Genomic DNA, 23,887 nt, shown 5'->3' with positions numbered 1-23,887 from the left:
ATCTCAGGCATGAATTAGCAGAGTGCTGATCAGATGGAGATGGAGGCAGGTAGGGACCCTTCCCCGTCCATTCAGCTGTTCAGGACGCCACAATTTCACCGTTGCGGTCCCAAACTGCCCAACTGAGCTGCCGGAAATGGTTTACTTTCATTTGAGATCAACTTTGAAGGGGTTAATGCCGGGCATCACTGCGATTGGTGATGTCCGGCATTAGCCACAGGTCCTGGTGGCTGATAGCCCGTGACCCCGCATTATAGCACAGGAGTAGGACCAGAGTGTAGAGGTACACCCTTGGTCCTTAAGGTGTTAAGGGGGTCTACCACCAGTTTTGGCGAAATTTAACCACTGTTGTTGCCGAATAGAGGACGTTATTGTGTAATGAACGCTACTAATAGTATCTTGATCTGGAGATGGGAGGGGTCTGGGCCAGCATACAGGTGCTCGTAGGGATATAGTCAGGCCACCGTGCACCATACAGCTAATTTGCATATTGAATGAATTCCCAGACAACAATGCAGCATATAAGGTAACGTTCATTACACAATAACCTTCTCTATTCTGCAATACAGCTACAACTGGTGGTAGATTCTCTTTAAAGGAGATATCTAGCCAAAAGTGGCAAGACTAAAAACTTAAATAACACATGTTAAACTATATACTCATCATAACTCCACAAGACATCCTAGCTGAGTTGTTTAAAAATCTACCCCTGTGGTTAGAGAAGAAGTAAATATAGATAATTACAGCCCATTACCCCCTGAAGCACTCTTGGCTGAAGAGAAGGTAGTGTGTCATTGCAAAGTGAGGTGTTGTCTACACTCATCATGTGTTGTCTACTTTCATTGGGGGAGATTTAGCAAAGTCTGTGTAAAGGAAAAGTTGCCTAGTTGCCCATAGCAACCAATCAGATTGCTTGATTAATTTTGCAGAGGCTGTCTCAAAAATATAAGAAGGGATCTGATTGGTTGCTGTGGGCAACTAGGCAACTTTTCCTCTGCACAGGTTTATTATGTGTGCTAAGAACTAGTGGCGGTTCTTGCCTGGAGGAAAAGCTGAGAGGAACAGCAAAGATTACATTTGTACATAACAAATATACCATGTGCAGCTTTATAAAGGTGATTTCATTGTCCTTGACTTCTCCTTTTAGAATTTGATTTCCATGCTCCATGCATCATTTCTGGGCAGGAAAGCAGATTATCCCATAGTTCAAACAAGTGTCCCCCAAGCTAGCCAAGGACTAGGAGCCATTTTTCATAACTATTTCCTGCTTCATGGATGAAGCATGGATGACGCATTCTCTGTCAGTGTATACTGTTGCCTAAAGTCTGCTGTTTGTGTTAGCTCTCCAGCTTTTTGTATACATAATGTTATAAGGATATATTTGTAATCAGTATTCAAATAAAATATTTTGTAAGTCTTAAAGAGATGTTGAATTTTCTGGTGTATATACAATGTATCAACAAGTTTCCTCTCAGTTGTTGTACTTGGAAGTACGGGCACCATACTAAGATGATGATAAACTATAGAGTTGTTTGGTGTTATTTGGACTATTGTGTCTACCTTTAAAATTCTTCAGATAGTCTTCAGATATGCAAGATTTATTAATAAGCCTTATATATCTGACAGATTTGTAGACTGGAGATGGAGAGGAAAAATTTCCTAAAGTGGCGCTGTCCAGCACAGATCCAGATCTCTATCTGGATCTTTGCCTGGCAGCGCCACTTTAGGATGATTTTCCTCTTCATCTACATTTATCTGTATGGGTTCCACATCATGGTTACCGGTCCATATGCTGACAGCCTGCAGCCTGTGATCCCAGTGGTACCCCGTGGATAGGGGTAATATGCATAAAGTCAAATTTTTCCACAGGTTAGAGTCCAAGACTTAGAGACCTCTGGCAACCGTTTTCCTCCTGTTGCTCGCAGAATTACACAAGGCAATGTCCTCTCTGTTTTTGCTTTCTCTTGTTCCATTTAACAATTGAAGACTGTCCGCCGACATTTGCAATCTCTAAGGATTAATCTTTTTAGTAAATTTGAGCCCCTCTGAATTGGTCAGGAGGTGAGGCTGGAACTTTTGCCTGGTGACATTCTAATGAAAACATATAAAGATGACACCTGAAGAAAACACATTTCCCCAGTCATTTATTATATAGGGTTCCATGTAAGGTAAAGGACCAGGGCAAACAATTATCATTACCTTAACAGTCAATGTACAAGTGTATATAAAAAGTTTGTACACTTTTCTTAGATTTCATTGATAGAATATAAATTTGGTGATGATGATGAAGTCATGATTTACATATGCACTTTAGCATTCAGAAGTAGGCACCATTTTTTTTTCTCCACCAAACTCTGTTAAACTACCAGATCTCTAACGGACCTGGTGGAGTCCATTGTTCTCCGACCTGTTTTTGGGGCCGGCACAAAAAAAAAAAAAAAAGGAGCTGAACGGACCCTTTAAAGGGGTACTCCACCCCTAGACATCTTATCCCTCTTCCAAAGGATAGGGGATAAGATGTCAGATCGCCGGAGTCCCGCTGCTGGGGACCCCAGGGATCACTGCTGCAGCACCCCGCTATCATTACTGCGGAGAGCGAGATCGCTCTGCACGTAATGACGGGCAATACAGGGGCCGGAGCATTGTTACGTCACGGCTCCGCCCCTCGTGATGTAATGGCCCTCGTCAATACAAGTCTATGGGAAGGGGGCGTGGTGGTCGCCACGCCCCCTGCCATAGACTTGCATTAAGGGGACGGGGCCGTGATGTCATGAGGGGCGGAGCCATGACGTCACGCTGCTCCGGCCCCTGTTTCGCCCGTCATTACACACAGAGCAAACTCGCTCTGTGCAGTAATGATGGCGGGGTGCCGCAGCGGCGATCCCCGGGGTCCCCAGCAGCAGGACCGCGGCAATCTAACATCTTATCCCTCATCCTTTCGATAGGGGATAAGATGCCAGGGGCGGAGTACCCCTTTAAGGGACGGAGCACAATTGCAATGGAAACAGCCTCATAGTTAAAAAAAAAAAACTAATTAAACTTATAAAAGATTAAAAAAAAAACTCTGTTCATTGCCACGTTCTGAACCATATATTCTCCACCTATGGAGCTGTGTTATTTTTTACATCATGAGCTGTGGTTTTAAAAGGTACCACGTTTCTGTAGACCTGGCATCTCTGATCACTCTGATCACATCTTTCTAGGATGTGATGTGACCAAAAATCATCATTTGGCATTTGGAATTTTTTATGCTTACGCTGTTGACCACATGCATTTATTATTATCATTTATTTATTTATTGTATTTTGTTATACTTTTTTGGCCCCCCTAGGGGCCTATCATAAGCTATCATTATTTGGCTTACGTAGATCAATGTAATGCTTGAGAAATCACCGATCTGTGGAAACATGAGGAGCACTGGTGAGGCCCCAGGTTCCCACTACAACCCATCAGCATCTCACAATTACATCGCGGGGATGCCAATGGAACCACTAGAGACCGGGGATTACCAGCAGTTGGTGTTTTAAGGGGTAATCCGGTGGAAAACTTTTTTTTTAAATGAACTGGTGCCAGAAAGTTAAACAGATTTGTAAATGACTTCTGTTTAAAAATCTTAATCCTTCCAGTACTTATTAGCAGCTGGAAATTATTTTCTTTTTGATTTTCTTTTTTGTCTTTCCCACAGTGCTCTCTGCTGACACCTCTGTCCGTGTCAGGAATTGTCCATAGCAGCACAGGTTTGCTATGGGGTTTGTCTCCTGCTCTGGACAGTCCCTGATATGGGCATCAGGTGTCAGCAGAGAGCACTGTGGACAAGAAATTCAAAAAGAAATGAATTTCCTCTATAGCATACAGCTGCTAATAAGTACTGGAAGGACAAATATTTTTTAATAGAAGTAATTAACAAATCTGTTTAACTTTCTGCCACCATTCGAAAAAATGTTTTAAAAATGTAAAAAAAATTTTTTTCCACCGAAGTACCCCTTTAAATGCCATGATCAAAATTGATCACGGCATTTAACCAGATAAATTGCGGATATCGAAGCACTCTCCAATGTTTGTCATTACCGGAAGAGGTCTGCTGCTGATAGCAGCCGATGCATGAGCATGATCACTCGACCCATGATGTACAGGTGCGTCATGGGTTGGAAAAAGGTTAAACATATGCTGCTTTGTGACATATGTGTGATTTGTGCATTTGCTATGAAGTAAAAAAGTTTGGTGAACACGTTTAAAGTGTGGGGACTGCGTCATTTTTGAAAGGGGTTGTAGCATTTGATTGGCAGATGCAGCCAATAGGACATTCTTTTGAGCAGAAGGGGACAACATACAGGACTAGAATAAATGTATATTCCATATAGTATTTGTTAAACTTTGGCTTTTTATACAGGCATTATGAAAACAGATAGGCAGCTATATGATTATACTAGCAATAAATAGAATTAGCAGAAGAACCCCTTAGGTGGGGTTCACATAGTGTAAAATGTGGCACATATTTTATTTTATGTGTGGATTTGCCAAGAAAATGTGGGAGTATGTGGTCACAAAGTCAAATGCAGTCACATTTTGTGGGAATATTTGCTTGCAAAATACAATACAAAAAAAATTTCACCGTGTGAACCCAGCCTAGCAGTTGTAAACACTTACATCCTTTGTTGCTAAGTCAGCATATATTGACGTAATAGAAGGAAGGTCAAAAAGTTATGGGCAGTAATAATTACATTTACCTGCATACATATAATGTGGATTTCTTTACACAATGAAAATATAACCCTCGTAAGGTCTAAGCAGAAATAATGGTTACATTTACCAAGCAAAATGCACATGAATTATGTTATAACTTATGGCAAAAACTTACATGGTGTGTACTCAAATTTGTTTTCCACATGTGCTACGACTAGATTAAGACCAAGAGGTCTATTTATAAATTGTACGTCCACTTTTTACTGACATTGATATGATTATCATAGCTCAGATGTTGCTGTCCATACACAAAGATAGATGTCCTCAACAAGTATATAAATATAGAGTATATAAATATAGATAGATATGTATCACAGGGTGGACATATATAAGCATGTTAAGATCCAGTGAGCAGCATTGGCCAATATTCACGTGTTCCCATTTATGCAGGCCATTAAATCTGAACTGTAGAAATTCTATATATTTATTGAAAACATAAAACAAGTTGTCCCTCCTGTACCAAATTCTGTTAATTTTTTTTGTACTAGGCGAGTATTGTAAAATGTAAGTCAAAACTGAAAGTTTGTAGCATAAATTATATTTTCTCTTGGTTGAATAAATAGATAGAAAATGCTGCTTAATTTACATACCAGTAATTTAAAAATAAAATAACCAGACTTAAAAATAAAAGTTACCCTTAAAGAGTATAATATACTCACCAGGTGTCCTTGTTGTTCCGTCACAAATGTGAGATATTTCCGCTTGATGTGCGTAGAGGCTTGTGATGTCAGGGATCTGGGAGTAGATATAGTTTACTGCATCTGCTTTAAGAGAGAGCAAACAAGGTTAGGTTAGCAGCATTATGGAGCCCCACGGCCGGAGCTGTGCTTAGACAGCAGCAGAGCGTTAACTTATCAGCCTGCACAATGAACATCATAGCATTCTACTGAACAGCTGGATCAGAGGACACAAAGTGCAGATTCATTGTGATTGGAGTTCAATAGACTAGCTGAGGCAGGAGGGAACACATCCAGGTCCCTCAAGCTTTGCAATAAATGGGCTTATGGAGTTTTGGGGAAATTAGGGACTGAACTATGATAATTCTGGTTTAATCAAATTATTTTAATTTGAAAAACAAAAAAACAATATGGAATCTAATAAACCAAAGTTGTAGAATCTGTAAAAAGGCTACAGAGGTTACACATGAGGTCTCTGCACCACCTAAATGCAAGGCTATTTATTAAATAATGACTTTGTAATCAAAGCTTTATATGAAATCAAGTGTCACAGCCCCTAAAGTTAAACAATACAAGAGTCCATCAAGTCCATCCTGTGTTGATCATATTTATCTTGATCACTGGACTCTCCATAACTTGACTCAGTCTGTTAAGTTTGTTCTCTGTACTGATCCCCTTATGTTCTGCTTCTACTATACCCCACCATTTTCCATTGCAGTCTTTCCTGTCTGTCTTTTTTGAACCCTCATTCATTTGCCTCATTTTCTCATTATTCACCTCACTACAATATCATTTATATATGGTTAGTCTTGGGAACAAAGGTAATTAAAGGGGCATAACCATTTCATAAATAGATGGCATATTGCTGTGGTAGGTGGGGATCTGACCTCTGGGACATTCACTGATTGTGAGAATGTAATAGGTGTAGGAATTAAAGGGGTTCTCAGCTGGAATTTTTTTTTTTAAATCAACTGGTGCCAGAAAGTTAAACAGATTTGTAAATTGCTTTTAATTAAAAATCCTAATCCTTCCAGTAATATGCTGGAACTGTCCAGAGTAGGAGCAAAACCCCATAGCAAACCTATCCTGTTCTGGACAATTCCTAAAATGAACAGAGATGTCAGCAGAGAGCACTGTGGTCAGACAGAAAGGAAGTTCAAAAAGAAAAGAACTTCCGGTGGATCATACAGAAGCTGATAAGTACTGGAAGGGTTAACATTTTTAAATAGAAGTAATTTACAAATCTGTTTACATTTCTGGCACCAGTTGATTTAAAAAAAAATGGTTTTCCAGTGGAGTACCCCTTTAAAGGCATTATGTAAATGTTTTACTTACCAGAGACTGATACATGTGTGGTACCCATAGGGATGATGAATGTTTTGCTGCAGGCTCGCTAAGATTATGTAAAACAACTTGGACACCTTACTAAAACTTTTGGGCAAATCCAACACAGTGCAGTTGCTTCAGCACAGCATGGAATGTTAGATTTTGGTGCAGATGAAGGAGTATTTGGAAACTGTCCTTTTTAAATGTTGTTTTTGCAGCAGTTTATAAAGAAGTGCTGTTAGAATGTGTACATATAGTGACTAGTACAAATGTATACAGGATACAAACAGGATACCATCCAATGACATGTTGCTTTGGAAGAAGTCAGACCTAGTCTGGTTTTACTGATCTTCCCAGCAGGAGCAGAGAGATAAAAGCATTTTGCTAACCAGTTTGGGTCCACACCTCTACTGAGAGACGAGGCTGAACTTGGGACTCCTCACAAAGCAATTGCCTAGGGAGCATCACATGACCAAGGCATTCATGTTATCCAACAATATGCAAGTTTTAAAGTGTAGCTCCCACCAAGTTATATATAATCTAATATGTCCCTACCTATTAATAATCTAGCCCTAACCCCCTACCTGGCTTTAAAAACATTTTAAATCGCTTTAATAGAGCAGATTTAGTGCTTCTAAATCTGCTCTATCAAGCAGGGCAGGAACCAGCAGGCACGACGTCACTGATGCCTTGCCGGGCGCTTTCTTCCGCCCTCAGATCGTCTATGCAGCGCTCCTGTCAGGAGCGCTGTATAGACGATCTGCCAATAGCACGGCAGGCAGCTCCGGGGTCTCCTCCTCCCTGTTTAGCTATGCATGTGCTATCCAGGGAGGAGGAGTAGAGGAGCAACGTCGGCCTGCTGTGCACGATATTACTGCCGGTGTGAGGTGGTTTTTTGCGCCCCGTAGATCCATGCGTCCACCTCACACCGGCTAATATAAGACCTCAGATCAGACTTACCCATCCGGAGGATCAGCGCAGCAATGAGTGCGCGCGCTGCCTCCGGACAGGGTAACGGGGGCGGGCCAATGTGCGCAGCCCCAGCTATCAGCGTGCACAGCAGTGCCTGAATTTCGACTCATTGCCAGGCTGAAATGAGTCGAAATTCAGTGGTGACGTCACTGCTGAATGCATTCGGCCACTAGGAGGGCGACCCCTAGTGGCCGAATTTAAAAGTGATTTTAAACTTGTTTAAAATCACTTTTTTTAATTAAAGTATATTAGAGATATGTTGTAGTACTTAAGTACTACAACATATCAATTTTTGTACTTCATGACAGTGCCCATTTAACCCTTACACTTTCGTTTTACCTCAGTGTCTGCTATTAAATGGGCACTTTCAGATTGGGTTTCCCCTGGGAGGATTTCTAACACTGTAAGCTAATGAAGAGAGGTATTTTTATAATAAATATAGGTGATAGAGGCATAAAAATTAGATGTACATGGTCAGGATTTTGTGAGCTCCAACCATCACCTACTGTGAATGGTCTAATCATGTCTTATCTATGAGTGGCTCAACTTTTATTGTAATCCTGTCTGAGAAGAAAGTGAAGAGATTGCTGCAAAGGTGATTGCTACAGAACAGGAATTGTTAGCTTATTATTAGGCTAAGTAGCCAGAAAGAAAACTTCAAGATTTCAAGAATATTTTGTAACACAGATAGAAAAAACATCAGCCAAAATTCTTAAAAATGTTTAATATAACAACTTGATTTATAGGTCATTTTCTAATAAAACATTAGGTTTAAGTATTTACCTCTATTATGTCTATGCAGTGAATTTGGAGCTCTGCATCATAAAAATTAAGCTGCAACCTCTTTTACTATAAAGTAAAGGATATTAAGCTATGTTTGCATGTTCTTGGTAAATTTAGTTTAAAGGAAGTCTGTCATCAGTGTCACCTGCACTAACCTGCCAGTACAGACAAGTACTGCAGGTGATACTGATGACAACAATACTTACCTGGTCCCGTTCCATGCTTTGGTTCTCTGACTATCCTTTTATGGTATCTTTAGCTCCGGGTCCAACTTGGACGGAGCTTAGTGACGTCACCGCTGCTGTTCTCTGTTGGGTCCTGCTGCTAGCAAGCAGCAGTGGTGACGTCACTAAGCTCTGTCCATGCTCTAAGTCGGACCCGAAGGTAAAGATACAGAAGGGGATAACCAGAGAATGACAGCACGGAGTGGGACCAGGTAAGTATTGTTGTCATCAGTGTCACCTGCACTACCTGTCTGTTCTGACAGGTTAGTGCAGGTGACACTGATAACATATTTCCTTTAATATCTTCAGCAATCATTTGTTATTTTTTTTTTTTTTTTTATTAAGAACTTTTTGAAGTTTAAAGGGGTTATCCACCATAAGGTGATTTTAGTACACACCTACCAGACAGTAATGGACATTATTAGGAAGGATCTGCACTTGTCTTGGGACTAAATGGCTGTGTTGTGAGATTACCATAACACTGTGGATAGCTTTTTGTGAACTGGTATTTCCTGTTTGAGTTTTCTTTTTTGCCTACAAATCCCATTCAATTTTCCTCCCTCTCACACATTAGCCACCCCACACATTGAAACATAAATGAGCTGTATCCATTCAAAAGACCTGTGGTTTTCAATCAGGGCGCCTACAGCTGTTGCATTAGTTGCAGATTGATCTCTCTTCCACCAAGCGATCCCTCCACCCATTGAAGCAGACAGACTCCCTATCATCAGCTAGTCAGTGAGTCCGGTCTCGGCCGCATTGCAACCTGGGAATGTCTGAGACAACAGTCACTTTGTATGCTGTTAAAAATAAATATTGGGGTGAAAATCACAGAAGAATTGTGAGAAAACTGTCACACACAGGTACAGACACTATATTATGAACTACACTAACTTTACAGCCCCTGTAGCATAGTCAAATAAAAAAAATTCCTGGAATACCCCTTTAAATCTCCCTGAATTTAAGAAATATAGTCATGCCACAAAAGTTAGTTAATCTTTCTATGTCTTATTATTATTATTTTTTACTTTTTAAGAACAGTAGAGGGCTTAGAAGTTTAGACGCAAATTTCTTAAATCAATATTTTTAGGGACCAATTAATATCTGAGGTGGATTGGAGAGGCTTGCAGACCAGAAAACCCTCTACTTTAAAAATATGTGGATATGCCATAAATTGTAATCTTGGGATAACCCAGTAGAAAAATCCTTATTGTGCTGCCATTTCTGACAGCCAAAGGTTTTTTTTTTTTTTTTGGTCAATGGAGTTGTGTAAGGGCTTGTTTTTTTGTGGGGCGAGCTGTCGTTTTCAATGGCATTATTTTGGGGGACAAAAGGCATTTTGTTCATTCTTTGATTTTTTGTGGAGGTGAGATAAAACAAATTGTAATTTTGTATTTTCCTTTATATTTATTTCCATATTTATTAATGGTGTTCACTGTGCAGTATAAAAAAAAATGACATTGTTATTCTGAAGGTTGGTATGATCACAATGATACTCAATTTCTGTAGTTTATTTAATACTTAAAGGGGTTCTCCGGTGCTTACACATCTTATCCCCTATCTAAAGGATAGGGGATGAGATGCCTTATCGTGGGAGTCCCGCCACTGGGGACCCCCGGGATCATGCACGCGGCACCGCTCCCGTAGGCTTGCATTGAGGGGCGGAGCGTGACGTCACACGGGGGCGGAGGCGTGACGTCCCAGCGGCGGGACTCAATGTCGCGATCAGGCATCTTATCCCCTATCCTTTGGATAGGGGATAAGATGTGTAAGCACCGGAGAACCCCTTTAAAGTACCTAATCAGTACCTAATCCTGATCATGTACTTTTATGTTTCTATGACCTATATATCCTTAACAAATAGCATTTATATCTTGCTCACTTGCTTTCTTCTTGCCTTATGGAGCGGACATGTCCATCTCTCTCCCTCACTGTGTATGACTCATCTGCTCTGAGTCTGGGAGCAGCCTGGCAGTCTGCAAATCAACGCACAGTAGTTTTTATGCATACATTTTCTATCTGATCCTAGTAAAGCTGGATGCTAATCAACATAGCTGTCACTATGTATGTCATTCAGACTCCTGAATGTCTGATCAACATCTTTGTCATTCAGGAGTCAGAGAAAGCTTTGGCTGTTCAAGCATGCTGGGAGTTGTAGTTTTGCATTGCAACAGCTGGAGCTGCAGCACTGTGATAGAGCTGTGTTGCCTTTAGCTGTTGCACAACTACAATTCCCAGCATGCCCACACATCCTTTGTCTGTAGTTTTGCAAGAGCTGAAGGCACACAGCTGGAGAATACACAGCTGTAAAACAGAGTTTTATAAAGATTGTACCCCCAGCTGTTGCAAAACTACAACTCCCATCATGGATGATGGTTTAAGGCTGTAGAGTGCAATGGTGATCTCCTATACTGGATACCAATACAATTTACAGCCAGTATCCAGTATGCTGCAAAATACAGCGTAGTCTGTCTGCATAAAGATAGATGACCCCTAGTGGCGGCTATTTTCATTTTTTATTTTTTAGTAAAATTGAAATTTTTTAAATTAAATGTATATTTAAAAAAGTCATCTTATCTTTCATCTTCAGAACCAAATTTTCATAAGAAAATTATTAAACTGAGGTGTGATACACCTATTGTTCCTTTTATATTCTCACTCATTTCATTGCATGAATAATGACACAACACCATTGAGGCAGTTCATTAAAACTTTATTCATTATTATGTGATTATGATTTTTTTTATTGTTCCTGTTACAAATCTTTTTCTTGAAAAAGTTAGAATTTATCGACAGTATGTGAAGCAACATATTGCCAATTACTATGAAACATGGACATTAACATTTCTGGAATTATTACTGCATATGTAAAATTGTTAAATTTAAACATACCATGTTGATGCATAATATTCTTTCTTTCAATGTTATTATATAAATGTAATTATATGAAAAAAAAACAAATGTTTAACCCGTTAACGACCATGGATGTCTATGCACGTCCATGTGCCATTAACATGGTATGACCCGGGCTCCCGACTCGAGCCCACGTCATACCGGCCGGCCCCCAGCTGATTCTTGCGCGATCGATTACCTCTGCTCCTGTGCCGGCTCCGGCGCACAGAATGATAAAGCCTGGCAGGACCAGGCTTTATCAATCGAGCGCAGAGCACACAGATCAATGTGGTTCTATAGAACCACATGGATCTGTATGAGGAATCAAATGATTCCTCCTATAAGTCCTCTTAGGGGACTAAAGGTGTTAAAAAAAAAAAAAAAAGTTTAAAAAAAGTTTTAAAACACACACATTAATATCAAAGTCCACATTAATATCAAAGTCCACAAAATTCACAAAGTGACTTCACAACACCATTTCTGACTTTGTAAAGCATGTTTCTAGAGCAGAACTACAGGTTGTCTATGTTTCTGTGTTTTTTTTTTAACTGCATATGATATATTAATGACAACTGCATTTAAAGTGGCCAGCACAGAAAAGTCTTCAGAAATCACTTACAGTGGGAAAAAAAAAGTATTTAGTCAACCACCAATTGTGCTCCCACTTAAAGAGGTATTCCAAGATTTTTTTTTACTTGACTATGCTACAGGGGCTGTAAAGTTAGTGTAGTTCATAATATAGTGTCTGTACCTGTGTGTGATGGTTTTCTCACAATTCTTATGTGATTTTCACCCCAATATTTATTTTTAACAGCATATCAAATGACTGTTGTCTCAGATTTTTCCCAGGTTGCTCACTAGTCAGCTGATGACAGGGAGCTTGTCTGCTTCAATGGGTGGAAGGATCAATCTGCAACTAATGCAACAGCTGTAGGCACCCTGATTGAATGCTAATATAATATTCAACAGTACAGCTGCACTGCTGGGCACTATACACTGTCAGTCTAGTATCATAACTTTCATAGCTGGCAGACCAAAGGCCATGAGTTGGCCTCTGGCTGCCATAGAAGTGACTCCCAAGGCAGCTAGTTACACAGTCAGGCAACAGTGGAAGTCCTGCAGTAGGAATAAATGATAAAGGTTGTGTAATTGTGACACTTGATTTCACAATATTTAGCCTTAGCTGTTACTGAAATGGGCACCATAAAGGAAAACAATGTGCATGTGTATGGGGAGGAACCAAGAGCTGTCTTCTTTGGTAATTTGCTATCTAATGTGTATAACAAACCTAAGGCTATGTTCATATGTGGAATGTCCACATGGAAAATTTCTGTGCGGACATTCCACCAACAGGGGAGAGCTGGCAGAACATGCCAGACCACTGAGAAATGGGCCGTCTCGTCTCTTAGATGGCAATGCATTTCCATGCGTATTCTGCAAAAAGAATAGACATTCTGCAGACGCCTCAATCTAAATTTCTGCACCAGCAACATCTGGCGCTGAAATTCTGCCTTGTGAACAGTGCAGCAGAATCCTATTGAAATCAATGGGACTTTATTGCTGCCGAATGTCCGTGTGGAATTCTTCTGAGGAAATATGCATGGAAATTCCATGGTGTAAACATACATAGTGTTTCACAAACTTTAAACTGTAAATATCTTACCTTTATCCTGATTTGACAAGCTCTATAAGGAAAGAAAAAAATGCTTTAGAAAATATAAATTTTTTATAGAAATAAAATAATATATAAAGTGTAAATTTCTGAGCAAAATCTTCTGCAGTCAAATGCTATGTTTACTTCATTCTTGGATTTCTATGGGGAAAGTTGCCAGTGTCACCTAGAAAACTGGAGGTCACAAGATCCCAATTCTTACAGTAAGTCAAAAACGTGACATCTGCACTTGTGAGGCATTTTGGGGCATTTATGGCATATCATGGGGACATGCTGTACATATTTAAAGGGGATTTGCTTCTACTCTGGACAGTTCCTGAGACAGACAGGGGTGTCAGCAAAGAGCACTGTTGTCAGACAGAAAAGAACAACTCAACTTCAGCACCTGATTAGTACTGTTAAGATTAAGATTTTTTAATAGAAGTGATTAACAAATCTGTTTAACTTCCTGGAGACAGTTGATATGAAAAAAAAAAAGTTTTTTTTCATGAAATACCCTTTTAAGTTGCAATTACCTTTCAGGGAGGGGTTTTACAAAGCATTTTTTGGTAATCTGCCACTGCAGTTTTTGATAGAGTTTTATCTAAAGTCAGAAGTGGATCCAGCAAGGAGAACATATCCTTCTTTTATATTTCTCATTCCTTTTGATCCATTTTTGACTTTGACTCAATAACTGCAGTGGCAGGTTACCAAAAATAGTTGTGTAAAACCCCTCCCTGAAAGGTAATTGCAACTTAAAAGGGTATTTCATGAAAAAAATGTGCATGTAACTCCCCTAATACTTTAGATTCCTTTCTTAATAACAAAGCATTTTGGGAAATGTGTAGAAAAGATAACCACATAGTGGTAACCAAAGATAACCAATAGTGCTAAATGTATTGTAACTTGGTTTAGATCTGCTCATCCCAGGTGAGTATAACATGTATTCACTTATTAGTTTTGGTGAAAAAGAAAGTTCAAATAATAATAATAATAATCATTAAAAAAAAAAAAAATGATTCTGGTAAAAAAGTATTACCTTTTGCAATTCTACATATGAAAGTTCAGTCTCTTTAAGTTTCTCTCTCAGTATTTGCTCTTTGGCAGATATTAGCGATTCTTCACTTTCTAGCTGCACAATGTCCTTCTCTAATCTGTAACACAAATAAAAAATATGTTCATTCTCAAAATAAAACTACTAAAGAAGATCTAGAAGGTAATAAACAAGGCATAGGCAAATCATTTAGTCATGACTATTTAATTTCAATACTTACTAGTTAATGAGATAAGAAGGACTAGAAGTAGAAAAATGAGGATTCAAGACAAGTGTTCACGGTGGAGACAGTTGTAATAGACCACTTTTTCTTTTATAAATTATTACCAACAATATTGTTTGGGGTATTATATATTTGCCTCCTTATGAAAATGAGAATTGAACCATAAATAAGTCACTACCCTAATGCAAAAAAAAAGATTAAAAAAAAGTTAAAAAAAAAACAAAAAACGCCTAAACGACTCTCATACTGTAAGAAACAAGATTCCTTGGTCTGATCAGTGGCATAACTATAAAGGTCGCAATGGTTGCCATGGCGACCAGGCCTCATAGTTAGGGGGGCCCGCAGGCCCTGCCGCTTTACTTCCCACTGCTGCAGCAGGTCGCTGCCAGCACATTTTTTTAAATTAACTTTTTCTAGGGTGCGGGCCCTTTAAAAATTGGGGCAGGACCGGACAGACCAGGGGCTGATGGGAATAGATGTGCCCTGCGCAGGCACGCACGTCTACTCTAGTCACCTGACCTGTTTCTGCCTCAGTCCCTGCATGTTCCCCCGGCAGAGGGATCAGACATCTTATCTAGGAATGGAAAAAAACAGCAAATTTCTTTCAAAACAGCACCACACCTGTCCTGTGTGTGGTATTATAACTTGGATCTGAGCTGCAATAATACACACAACCTGAGGAAAGGTATGGTGCTGTTTTTGGATGAAATCGGTTGTTTTTTTAATCCTAGATAACCCATTTAACCAATCAATATGCAAATGCAAAAATGTGTTTTTACTGATCCTATGAGGTTTTTCTTATGAAGAGGTCTAACTTCAAAGGGTTTTCTAGAAAGAAAAAACACTGATGGTCTAGTCACAGGATTCCTGCTGATCAGCTTTTCTGCACAGCCGGGATGCCCAGATGTAGACTGCTTAAGGGAGCTGGAAGTCTTGGCTCTATGCAATATGTAGTGGCATCATCTGGTTACTGCAGTACACTGGTTACTACACTGAAGTGGATAGGAGCTGTACTGTAGTAACCTGGCACCACCACAACAAAATGTACAGAAACTTCTGGCTCTGCACGCTGTTTACACGCTGTTGATGCAGGCCATCAACAGATTTTTCCTGGTAAATGCCTTTAAGCTGGCTGCCATACACTAGTTATTTTGATAACTTGTAAAGACAGATTTAAACTATATTTTGCCACTACACCATTGGATGTTGGTTAAACACTTGATCTGACATATTGAATCATTTTAGATGCTACTTGGTTATATTGTCATATATGGGAAAACACTCTAAGGGTTCCTTATGTTTAAAAGGTTAAACAATTGAGCAAGTGTAATTGCTCACTCATACGTATGAAGCAAATGAATAACATTGTCTATTGTTCTAAAGCAGTAGGGTCATTGGTCAGCTTTTTTCCCTTTTAGAAAGTTTACTTTTTTCTAAATGTTTTTTTCCTTCATTGCAAGATACATTTGTTTCCCTTTAAGCACTACGATTAGCACATTAGTCAATGCTGTGTAAAGATAAGTGGGTGAAGGCTAGGTTTCCTAGAGGAAGTAATTAATGATGTCATTAGATGACATCTTTGTAATCTACATTGGGAGTCTTCATACAGGGTGGGCAGTAAAACGGAAACGCAGACTAGCTGATGGAAACCATTATGTAATGCTAGGACATTTGGTGTCCCTTCCATTTTAGTCATCAGGGTAGAGAACAAACCATGCTCAAATATTCTTTATTTTTCAAACTTATATAAAACACCCACGTCGTTTATATGAAAATGTACCATAACTCAGATAGTCTATACATTATTTAATTATTAAAGGAAAACTGACAGGTGGTTCACCCACACTAAACTCAATACACAGGGTTATAGTGTAGGTAAACTGGATTAAAATGATTTATCACCCAGATCTGTGTGGCTGCTCCAATTATACAGCCAGTAATATCCTGCAGAGCTAGTATGGTAATTAATCCCTTTGCGCAATGGAGGCAGGACCCAGCATACCCAGCATCCCTGCCTCTGTCCCCTGTCCCTTTGCACTTACATGGGTGAAAGGGTCATGAATATTCATGAGCTGGAGGGGGAGGCATATAAGTGCAGAGAGGATGGAAGCAGGGATGCTGGGTATTTGCCCATTGCACAAAGGGGGTTAATTACCATACTAGCAATTGCAGGGTAATACCAGCTGTATCTTCAGAATGGCGGCACCCATACACGTGAGTTATTTCAGTCAGCTTCATTTTAGTCATTCAATCATCTAGAAGAGGTAAATCTGGCCTATAGAACCAGGAAAGCTTTAGGAAGTTTTTAGAAAAGTTTTTAGAAAATTGTGGAGAGGTAAATGAGAGAATTGGAATCATTTGGACAACAGAATACATAAGAAACTTTCCAAAGACACCATATGGAAGACATGAAGCTACTATATCTATTGGAGCAACAAAACTGCTCCTACATGCTTTTTCCCATTTGGCCACCAGAGCCAGTACTGGGGGAAGATGTGCATTATTGAGATTAACTTATAATTCCCCTCTGACCTTTAGGAACAATGCATTCGGTAAGTGTTCAGACCCTTTCACTTTTTATATTTTGTAATAAAAACAAACAAAAAAAAACAACAACCTCTAAAGGACTTTCAGACTGAGAGAAACAAGTTTCTCTGGTCTGATGAAACCAAGACTGAACTTTCTAGCCTCAATTTAAAGCATCAAATCTGGAGGAAACCAGGTACTGCTCACCACCTACCCAATACTATCCCGGCAGTGATGGTGGTGACAGGATCATTGTCACGATGCCGGCTGGCAGGTAGTGGATCCTCTGTGCCAGAGAGGGATTGGCGTGGACCGTGCTAGTGGACCGGTTCTAAGCCACTACTGGTTTTCACCAGAGCCCGCTGCAAAGCGGGATGGTCTTGCTGCGGCGGTAGTGACCAGGTCGTATCCACTAGCAACGGCTCACCTCTCTGGCTGCTGAAGATAGGCGCGGTACAAGGGAGTAGGCAAAAGCAAGGTCGGACGTAGCAGAAGGTCGGGGCAGGCAGCAAGGATCGTAGTCAGGGGCAACGGCAGAAGGTCTGGAAACACAGGCAAGGAACACACAAGGAACGCTTTCACTGGCACTAAGGCAACAAGATCCGGCAAGGGAGTGCAGGGGAAGTGAGGTGATATAGGGAAGTGCACAGGTGAACACACTAATTGGAACCACTGCGCCAATCAGCGGCGCAGTGGCCCTTTAAATCGCAGAGACCCGGCGCGCGCGCGCCCTAGGGAGCGGGGCCGCGCGCGCCGGGACAGAACAGACGGAGAGCGAGTCAGGTAGGGGAGCCGGGGTGCGCATCGCGAGCGGGCGCTACCCGCATCGCGAATCGCATCCCGGCTGGCAGCGGAATCGCAGCGCCCCGGGTCAGAGGACGTGACCGGAGCACTGCCGCGGGGAGAGTGAAGCGAGCGCTCCGGGGAGGAGCGGGGACCCGGAGCGCTCGGCGTAACAGTACCCCCCCCCTTGGGTCTCCCCCTCTTCTTAGAGCCTGAGAACCTGAGGAGCAGACTTTTGTCTAGGATGTTGTCCTCAGGTTCCCAGGATCTCTCTTCAGGACCACAACCCTCCCAGTCCACTAAAAAAAATTTTTTCCCTCTGACCTTTTTGGCAGCTAAAATTTCTTTGACCGAGAAGATGTCCGAGGAGCCGGAAACAGGAGTGGGAGGAACAGATTTGGGAGAAAAACGGTTGAGGATGAGTGGTTTGAGAAGAGAGACGTGAAAGGCATTAGGGATACGAAGAGAGGGAGGAAGAAGAAGTTTATAAGAGACAGGATTAATTTGACACAAAATTTTGAAAGGACCAAGATAGCGTGGTCCCAACTTGTAGCTAGGGACACGGAAGCGGACATATTTAGCGGAGAGCCATACCTTGTCTCCAGGGGAAAAAACGGGGGGGGCTCTTCTTTTCTTATCCGCGAACTTCTTCATGCGTGATGAAGCCTGTAAGAGAGATTTTTGGGTCTCTCTCCATATGATGGAAAGGTCACGAGAAATTTCATCCACAGCGGGCAGACCAGAGGGCAAGGGAGTAGGGAGGGGGGGAAGAGGGTGACGGCCGTACACCACGAAAAATGGGGATTTGGAGAAAGACTCAGAGACCCTGAAGTTATACGAGAATTCGGCCCATGGGAGGAGATCTGCCCAGTCATCCTGGCGGGAGGAAACAAAATGTCGCAAATAATCACCCAAGATCTGGTTAATCCTTTCTACTTGTCCATTGGACTGGGGATGATATGCAGAAGAAAAATTTAATTTAATCTTGAGTTGTTTACAGAGAGCCCTCCAGAATTTAGACACGAATTGGACGCCTCTATCCGAGACAATCTGCGTAGGCAACCCGTGAAGACGAAAAATGTGTACAAAAAATTGTTTAGCCAACTGAGGCGCAGAAGGAAGACCAGGAAGAGGGATGAAATGTGCCATTTTGGAGAATCGATCAACGACCACCCAAATAACAGTGTTGCCACGGGAAGGGGGTAAATCAGTAATAAAATCCATACCAATCAGAGACCAAGGCTGTTCGGGGACAGGCAGAGGATGAAGAAAACCAGCGGGCTTCTGGCGAGGAGTCTTATCCCGGGCACAGATAGTGCAGGCTCGCACAAAGTCCACAACATCCGTCTCCAGAGTCGGCCACCAATAGAAGCGGGAGATGAGTTGCACAGATTTCTTGATACCCGCATGACCTGCGAGATGGGAGGAGTGACCCCATTTGAGGATTCCGAGGCGTTGGCGAGGAGAAACAAAGGTCTTTCCTGGAGGAGTCTGCCTGATGGAGGCAGGAGAAGTGGAGATCAGGCAGTCAGGTGGAATGATGTGTTGCGGAGAGAGTTCAACTTCTGAGGCATCCGAGGAACGAGAGAGAGCATCGGCCCTAATGTTCTTATCGGCAGGACGAAAGTGAATCTCAAAATTAAATCGGGCAAAGAACAGAGACCACCGGGCCTGGCGAGGATTCAGCCGTTGGGCAGACTGGAGGTAGGAGAGGTTCTTGTGGTCGGTGTAGATAATAACAGGAGAACTTGATCCCTCCAGCAGATGCCTCCATTCCTCAAGTGCTAATTTAATGGCTAGAAGCTCTCGATCCCCGATGGAGTAGTTCCTCTCCGCTGGAGAGAAGGTCCTAGAGAAAAAACCACAAGTGACAGCATGCCCGGAAGAATTTTTTTGTAGAAGAACAGCTCCAGCTCCCACTGAGGAGGCATCAACCTCCAATAGGAAGGGTTTGGAAGGGTCAGGTCTGGAGAGGACGGGAGCCGAAGAAAAGGCAGACTTGAGTCGTTTAAAGGCGTCTTCTGCTTGAGGAGGCCAGGACTTGGGATCAGCATTTTTTTTGGTTAAAGCCACGATAGGAGCCACAATGGTAGAAAAATGTGGAATAAATTGCCTGTAATAATTGGCGAACCCCAAAAAGCGTTGGATAGCACGGAGTCCGGAGGGGCGTGGCCAATCTAAGACGGCAGAGAGTTTGTCTGGATCCATCTGTAGTCCCTGGCCAGAGACCAAATATCCTAGAAAAGGAAGAGATTGGCATTCAAACAGACATTTCTCAATTTTGGCATAGAGTTGGTTGTCACGAAGTCTCTGAAGAACCATACGGACATGCTGGCGGTGTTCTTCTAGATTGGCAGAAAAAATTAGGATATCGTCCAGATATACAACAACACAGGAGTATAACAGATCACGAAAAATTTCATTGACAAAGTCTTGGAAGACGGCAGGGGCGTTGCACAGTCCAAAGGGCATGACCAGATACTCAAAGTGTCCATCTCTGGTGTTAAATGCCGTTTTCCACTCGTCCCCCTCTCTGATGCGGATGAGGTTATAGGCGCCTCTTAAGTCCAATTTAGTGAAGATGTGGGCACCTTGGAGGCGATCAAAGAGTTCAGAGATGAGGGGTAAGGGGTAGCGGTTCTTAACCGTGATTTTATTAAGACCGCGGTAGTCAATGCAAGGACGTAGGGAGCCATCTTTTTTGGACACAAAGAAAAATCCGGCTCCGGCAGGAGAGGAGGATTTACGGATAAAGCCCTTTTTTAGATTCTCCTGGACGTATTCGGACATGGCAAGAGTCTCTGGGGCAGAGAGAGGATAAATTCTGCCCCGGGGTGGAGTAGTGCCCGGGAGGAGGTCGATAGGGCAATCATAAGGCCTGTGAGGAGGTAGAGTCTCAGCTTGTTTTTTGCAGAAAACATCCGCGAAGTCCATATAGGCCTTAGGGAGACCGGTTACTGGAGGAACCACAGAGTTACGGCAAGGGTTACTGGGAACCGGTTTTAGACAGTTCTTGGAACAAGAGGACCCCCAACTCTTGATCTCCCCAGTGGACCAATCCAGGGTAGGGGAATGAAGTTGAAGCCAGGGAAGTCCAAGGAGAATTTCCGAGGTGCAATTGGGGAGGACCAAAAGTTCAATCCTCTCATGATGAGATCCGATGCTCATAAGAAGGGGCTCCGTGCGGAAACGTATGGTACAGTCCAATCTTTCATTATTTACACAATTGATGTAGAGGGGTCTGGCGAGACTGGTCACCGGGATGTTGAACCTGTTGACGAGAGAGGCCAAAATAAAATTTCCTGCAGATCCAGAGTCCAAGAAGGCCACTGTAGAGAAGGAGAAGGCAGAGGCAGACATCCGCACAGGCACAGTAAGACGTGGAGAAGCAGAGTAGACATCAAGGACTGTCTCACCTTTGTGTGGAGTCAGCGTACGTCTTTCCAGGCGGGGAGGACGGATAGGACAATCTCTCAGGAAGTGTTCGGTACTAGCACAGTACAGGCAGAGGTTCTCCATACGGCGTCGTGTCCTCTCTTGAGGTGTCAGGCGAGACCGGTCGACCTGCATAGCCTCCACGGCGGAAGGCACAGGAACAGATTGCAGGGGACCAGAGGAGAGAGGAGCCGAGGAGAAGAAACGCCTCGTGCGAACAGAGTCCATATCTTGGCGGAGTTCCTGACGCCTTTCGGAAAAACGCATGTCAATGCGAGTGGCTAGGTGAATAAGTTCATGTAGATTAGCAGGAATTTCTCGTGCGGCCAGAACATCTTTAATGTTGCTGGATAGGCCTTTTTTGAAGGTCGCGCAGAGGGCCTCATTATTCCAGGACAATTCTGAAGCAAGAGTACGGAATTGTACGGCATACTCGCCAACGGAAGAATTACCCTGGACCAGGTTCAACAGGGCAGTCTCAGCAGAAGAGGCTCGGGCAGGTTCCTCAAAGACACTTCGGATTTCCGAGAAGAAGGAGTGTACAGAGGCAGTGACGGGGTCATTGCGGTCCCAGAGCGGTGTGGCCCATGACAGGGCTTTTCCGGACAGAAGGCTGACTACGAAAGCCACCTTAGACCTTTCAGTGGGAAACAGGTCCGACATCATCTCCAGATGCAGGGAACATTGGGAAAGAAAGCCACGGCAAAACTTAGAGTCCCCATCAAATTTATCCGGGAAGGATAAGCGTATCCCAGGAGCGGCCACTCGCTGCGGAGGAGGTGCAGGAGCTGGCGGAGGAGATGACTGCTGAAGCTGTGGTAGTAACTGTTGTAGCATAATGGTCAGTTGAGACAGCTGTTGGCCTTGTTGCGCTATCTGTTGTGACTGCTGGGCGACCACCGTGGTGAGGTCAGCGACAACTGGCAGAGGAACTTCAGCGGGATCCATGGCCGGATCTACTGTCACGATGCCGGCTGGCAGGTAGTGGATCCTCTGTGCCAGAGAGGGATTGGCGTGGACCGTGCTAGTGGACCGGTTCTAAGCCACTACTGGTTTTCACCAGAGCCCGCCGCAAAGCGGGATGGTCTTGCTGCGGCGGTAGTGACCAGGTCGTATCCACTAGCAACGGCTCACCTCTCTGGCTGCTGAAGATAGGCGCGCTACAAGGGAGTAGGCAAAAGCAAGGTCGGACGTAGCAGAAGGTCGGGGCAGGCAGCAAGGATCGTAGTCAGGGGCAACGGCAGAAGGTCTGGAAACACAGGCAAGGAACACACAAGGAACGCTTTCACTGGCACTAAGGCAACAAGATCCGGCAAGGGAGTGCAGGGGAAGTGAGGTGATATAGGGAAGTGCACAGGTGAACACACTAATTGGAACCACTGCGCCAATCAGCGGCGCAGTGGCCCTTTAAATCGCAGAGACCCGGCGCGCGCGCGCCCTAGGGAGCGGGGCCGCGCGCGCCGGGACAGAACAGACGGAGAGCGAGTCAGGTAGGGGAGCCGGGGTGCGCATCGCGAGCGGGCGCTACCCGCATCGCGAATCGCATCCCGGCTGGCAGCGGAATCGCAGCGCCCCGGGTCAGAGGACGTGACCGGAGCGCTGCCGCGGGGAGAGTGAAGCGAGCGCTCCGAGGAGGAGCGGGGACCCGGAGCGCTCGGCGTAACAATCATGCTGTGGTAGTGATTTTTAGCAGCTGGGACCGGGAGACTGGTAAGGGTTGAGGAAAAGCCGAATGGAGCAAAGTACAGATATATACTTTACATAATGAAAACCTGATCCAGCCTGAGTGCTCGGGACCTCAGGCTGGGCCGAAAGTTACCTTCCAACAAACATTGAACCTCCAAAGAAAAAAGGCAGGATCGCATAAGGGCGCTGGGAATCTTCTCCGTAGAAAAAGGTTTATTAACCACAATGCAATGCATTTCCTGGAACTTCCGCTTCATTAGGCATGTTGGGAACAAGAGAACAATCCAATATATAGAACAAATTAACCCTTTCAATGCACACTAAAAATACATATTAACCCCTTAAGGACCAAGGACGTACCGGTACGTCATTGGTCCTTCTCTTCTGATATAACGCGGGGTTACACAGTAACCCCGCGTCATATCATGGCGGGCCCGGCGTCATAGTGAAGCCGGGACCCGCCTATAATAGCGCGCAGCGCCGATCGCGGCGCCGCGCGCTATTAACCCTTTAGCCGCGCGCTCAAAGCTGAGCCGCACGGCTAAAAGTGAAAGTGAAAGTTCCCGGCTAGCTCAGTCGGGCTGTTCGGGATAGCCGCGGCTAATCGCGGCATCCCGAACAGCTGACAGGACAGCGGGAGGGCCCCTTCCTGCCTCCTCGCTGTCCGATCGCCGAATGACTGCTCAGTGCCTGAGATCCAGGCATGAGCAGTCATGCGGCAGAATCGTTGATCACTGGTTTCTTATGAGAAACCAGTGATCAACATAGAAGATCAGTGTGTGCAGTGTTATAGGTCCCTATGGGACCTATAACACTGCAAAAAAAAAGTGAAAAAAAAAAGTGAATAAAGATCATTTAACTCCTCCCCTATTAAAAGTTTGAATCACCCCCCTTTTCCAATAAAAAAAAAAA

General features: G+C 43.2%; 1 protein-coding gene across 2 annotated transcripts in view; it reads right to left on the bottom strand.

Annotated features, from left to right (window-relative positions):
• LOC130272539 (paralemmin-2-like) overlaps positions 1-23,887 on the bottom strand; it is a 177,154-nt gene that overhangs the window by 7,392 nt on the left and 145,875 nt on the right. The window contains exons 4-6 of one of the 2 annotated variants that reach the window (XM_056518388.1): positions 14,308-14,422; positions 13,281-13,302; positions 5,403-5,507 (exon numbers count right to left, since the gene is read on the bottom strand). In XM_056518388.1, coding sequence (XP_056374363.1) covers positions 5,403-5,507; positions 13,281-13,302; positions 14,308-14,422 — 242 coding nt within the window. The remainder of the gene's footprint in view (positions 1-5,402; positions 5,508-13,280; positions 13,303-14,307; positions 14,423-23,887) is intronic. The other variant, XM_056518396.1, reaches the window with a different exon arrangement.

Source organism: Hyla sarda, chromosome 1 (assembly GCF_029499605.1).
Source record: "Hyla sarda isolate aHylSar1 chromosome 1, aHylSar1.hap1, whole genome shotgun sequence".
Classification (NCBI taxonomy): Eukaryota; Metazoa; Chordata; class Amphibia; order Anura; family Hylidae; genus Hyla; species Hyla sarda.
Note: the sequence above shows the minus strand (reverse complement) of the source record. Positions and strands in the feature narration are given on the sequence as shown.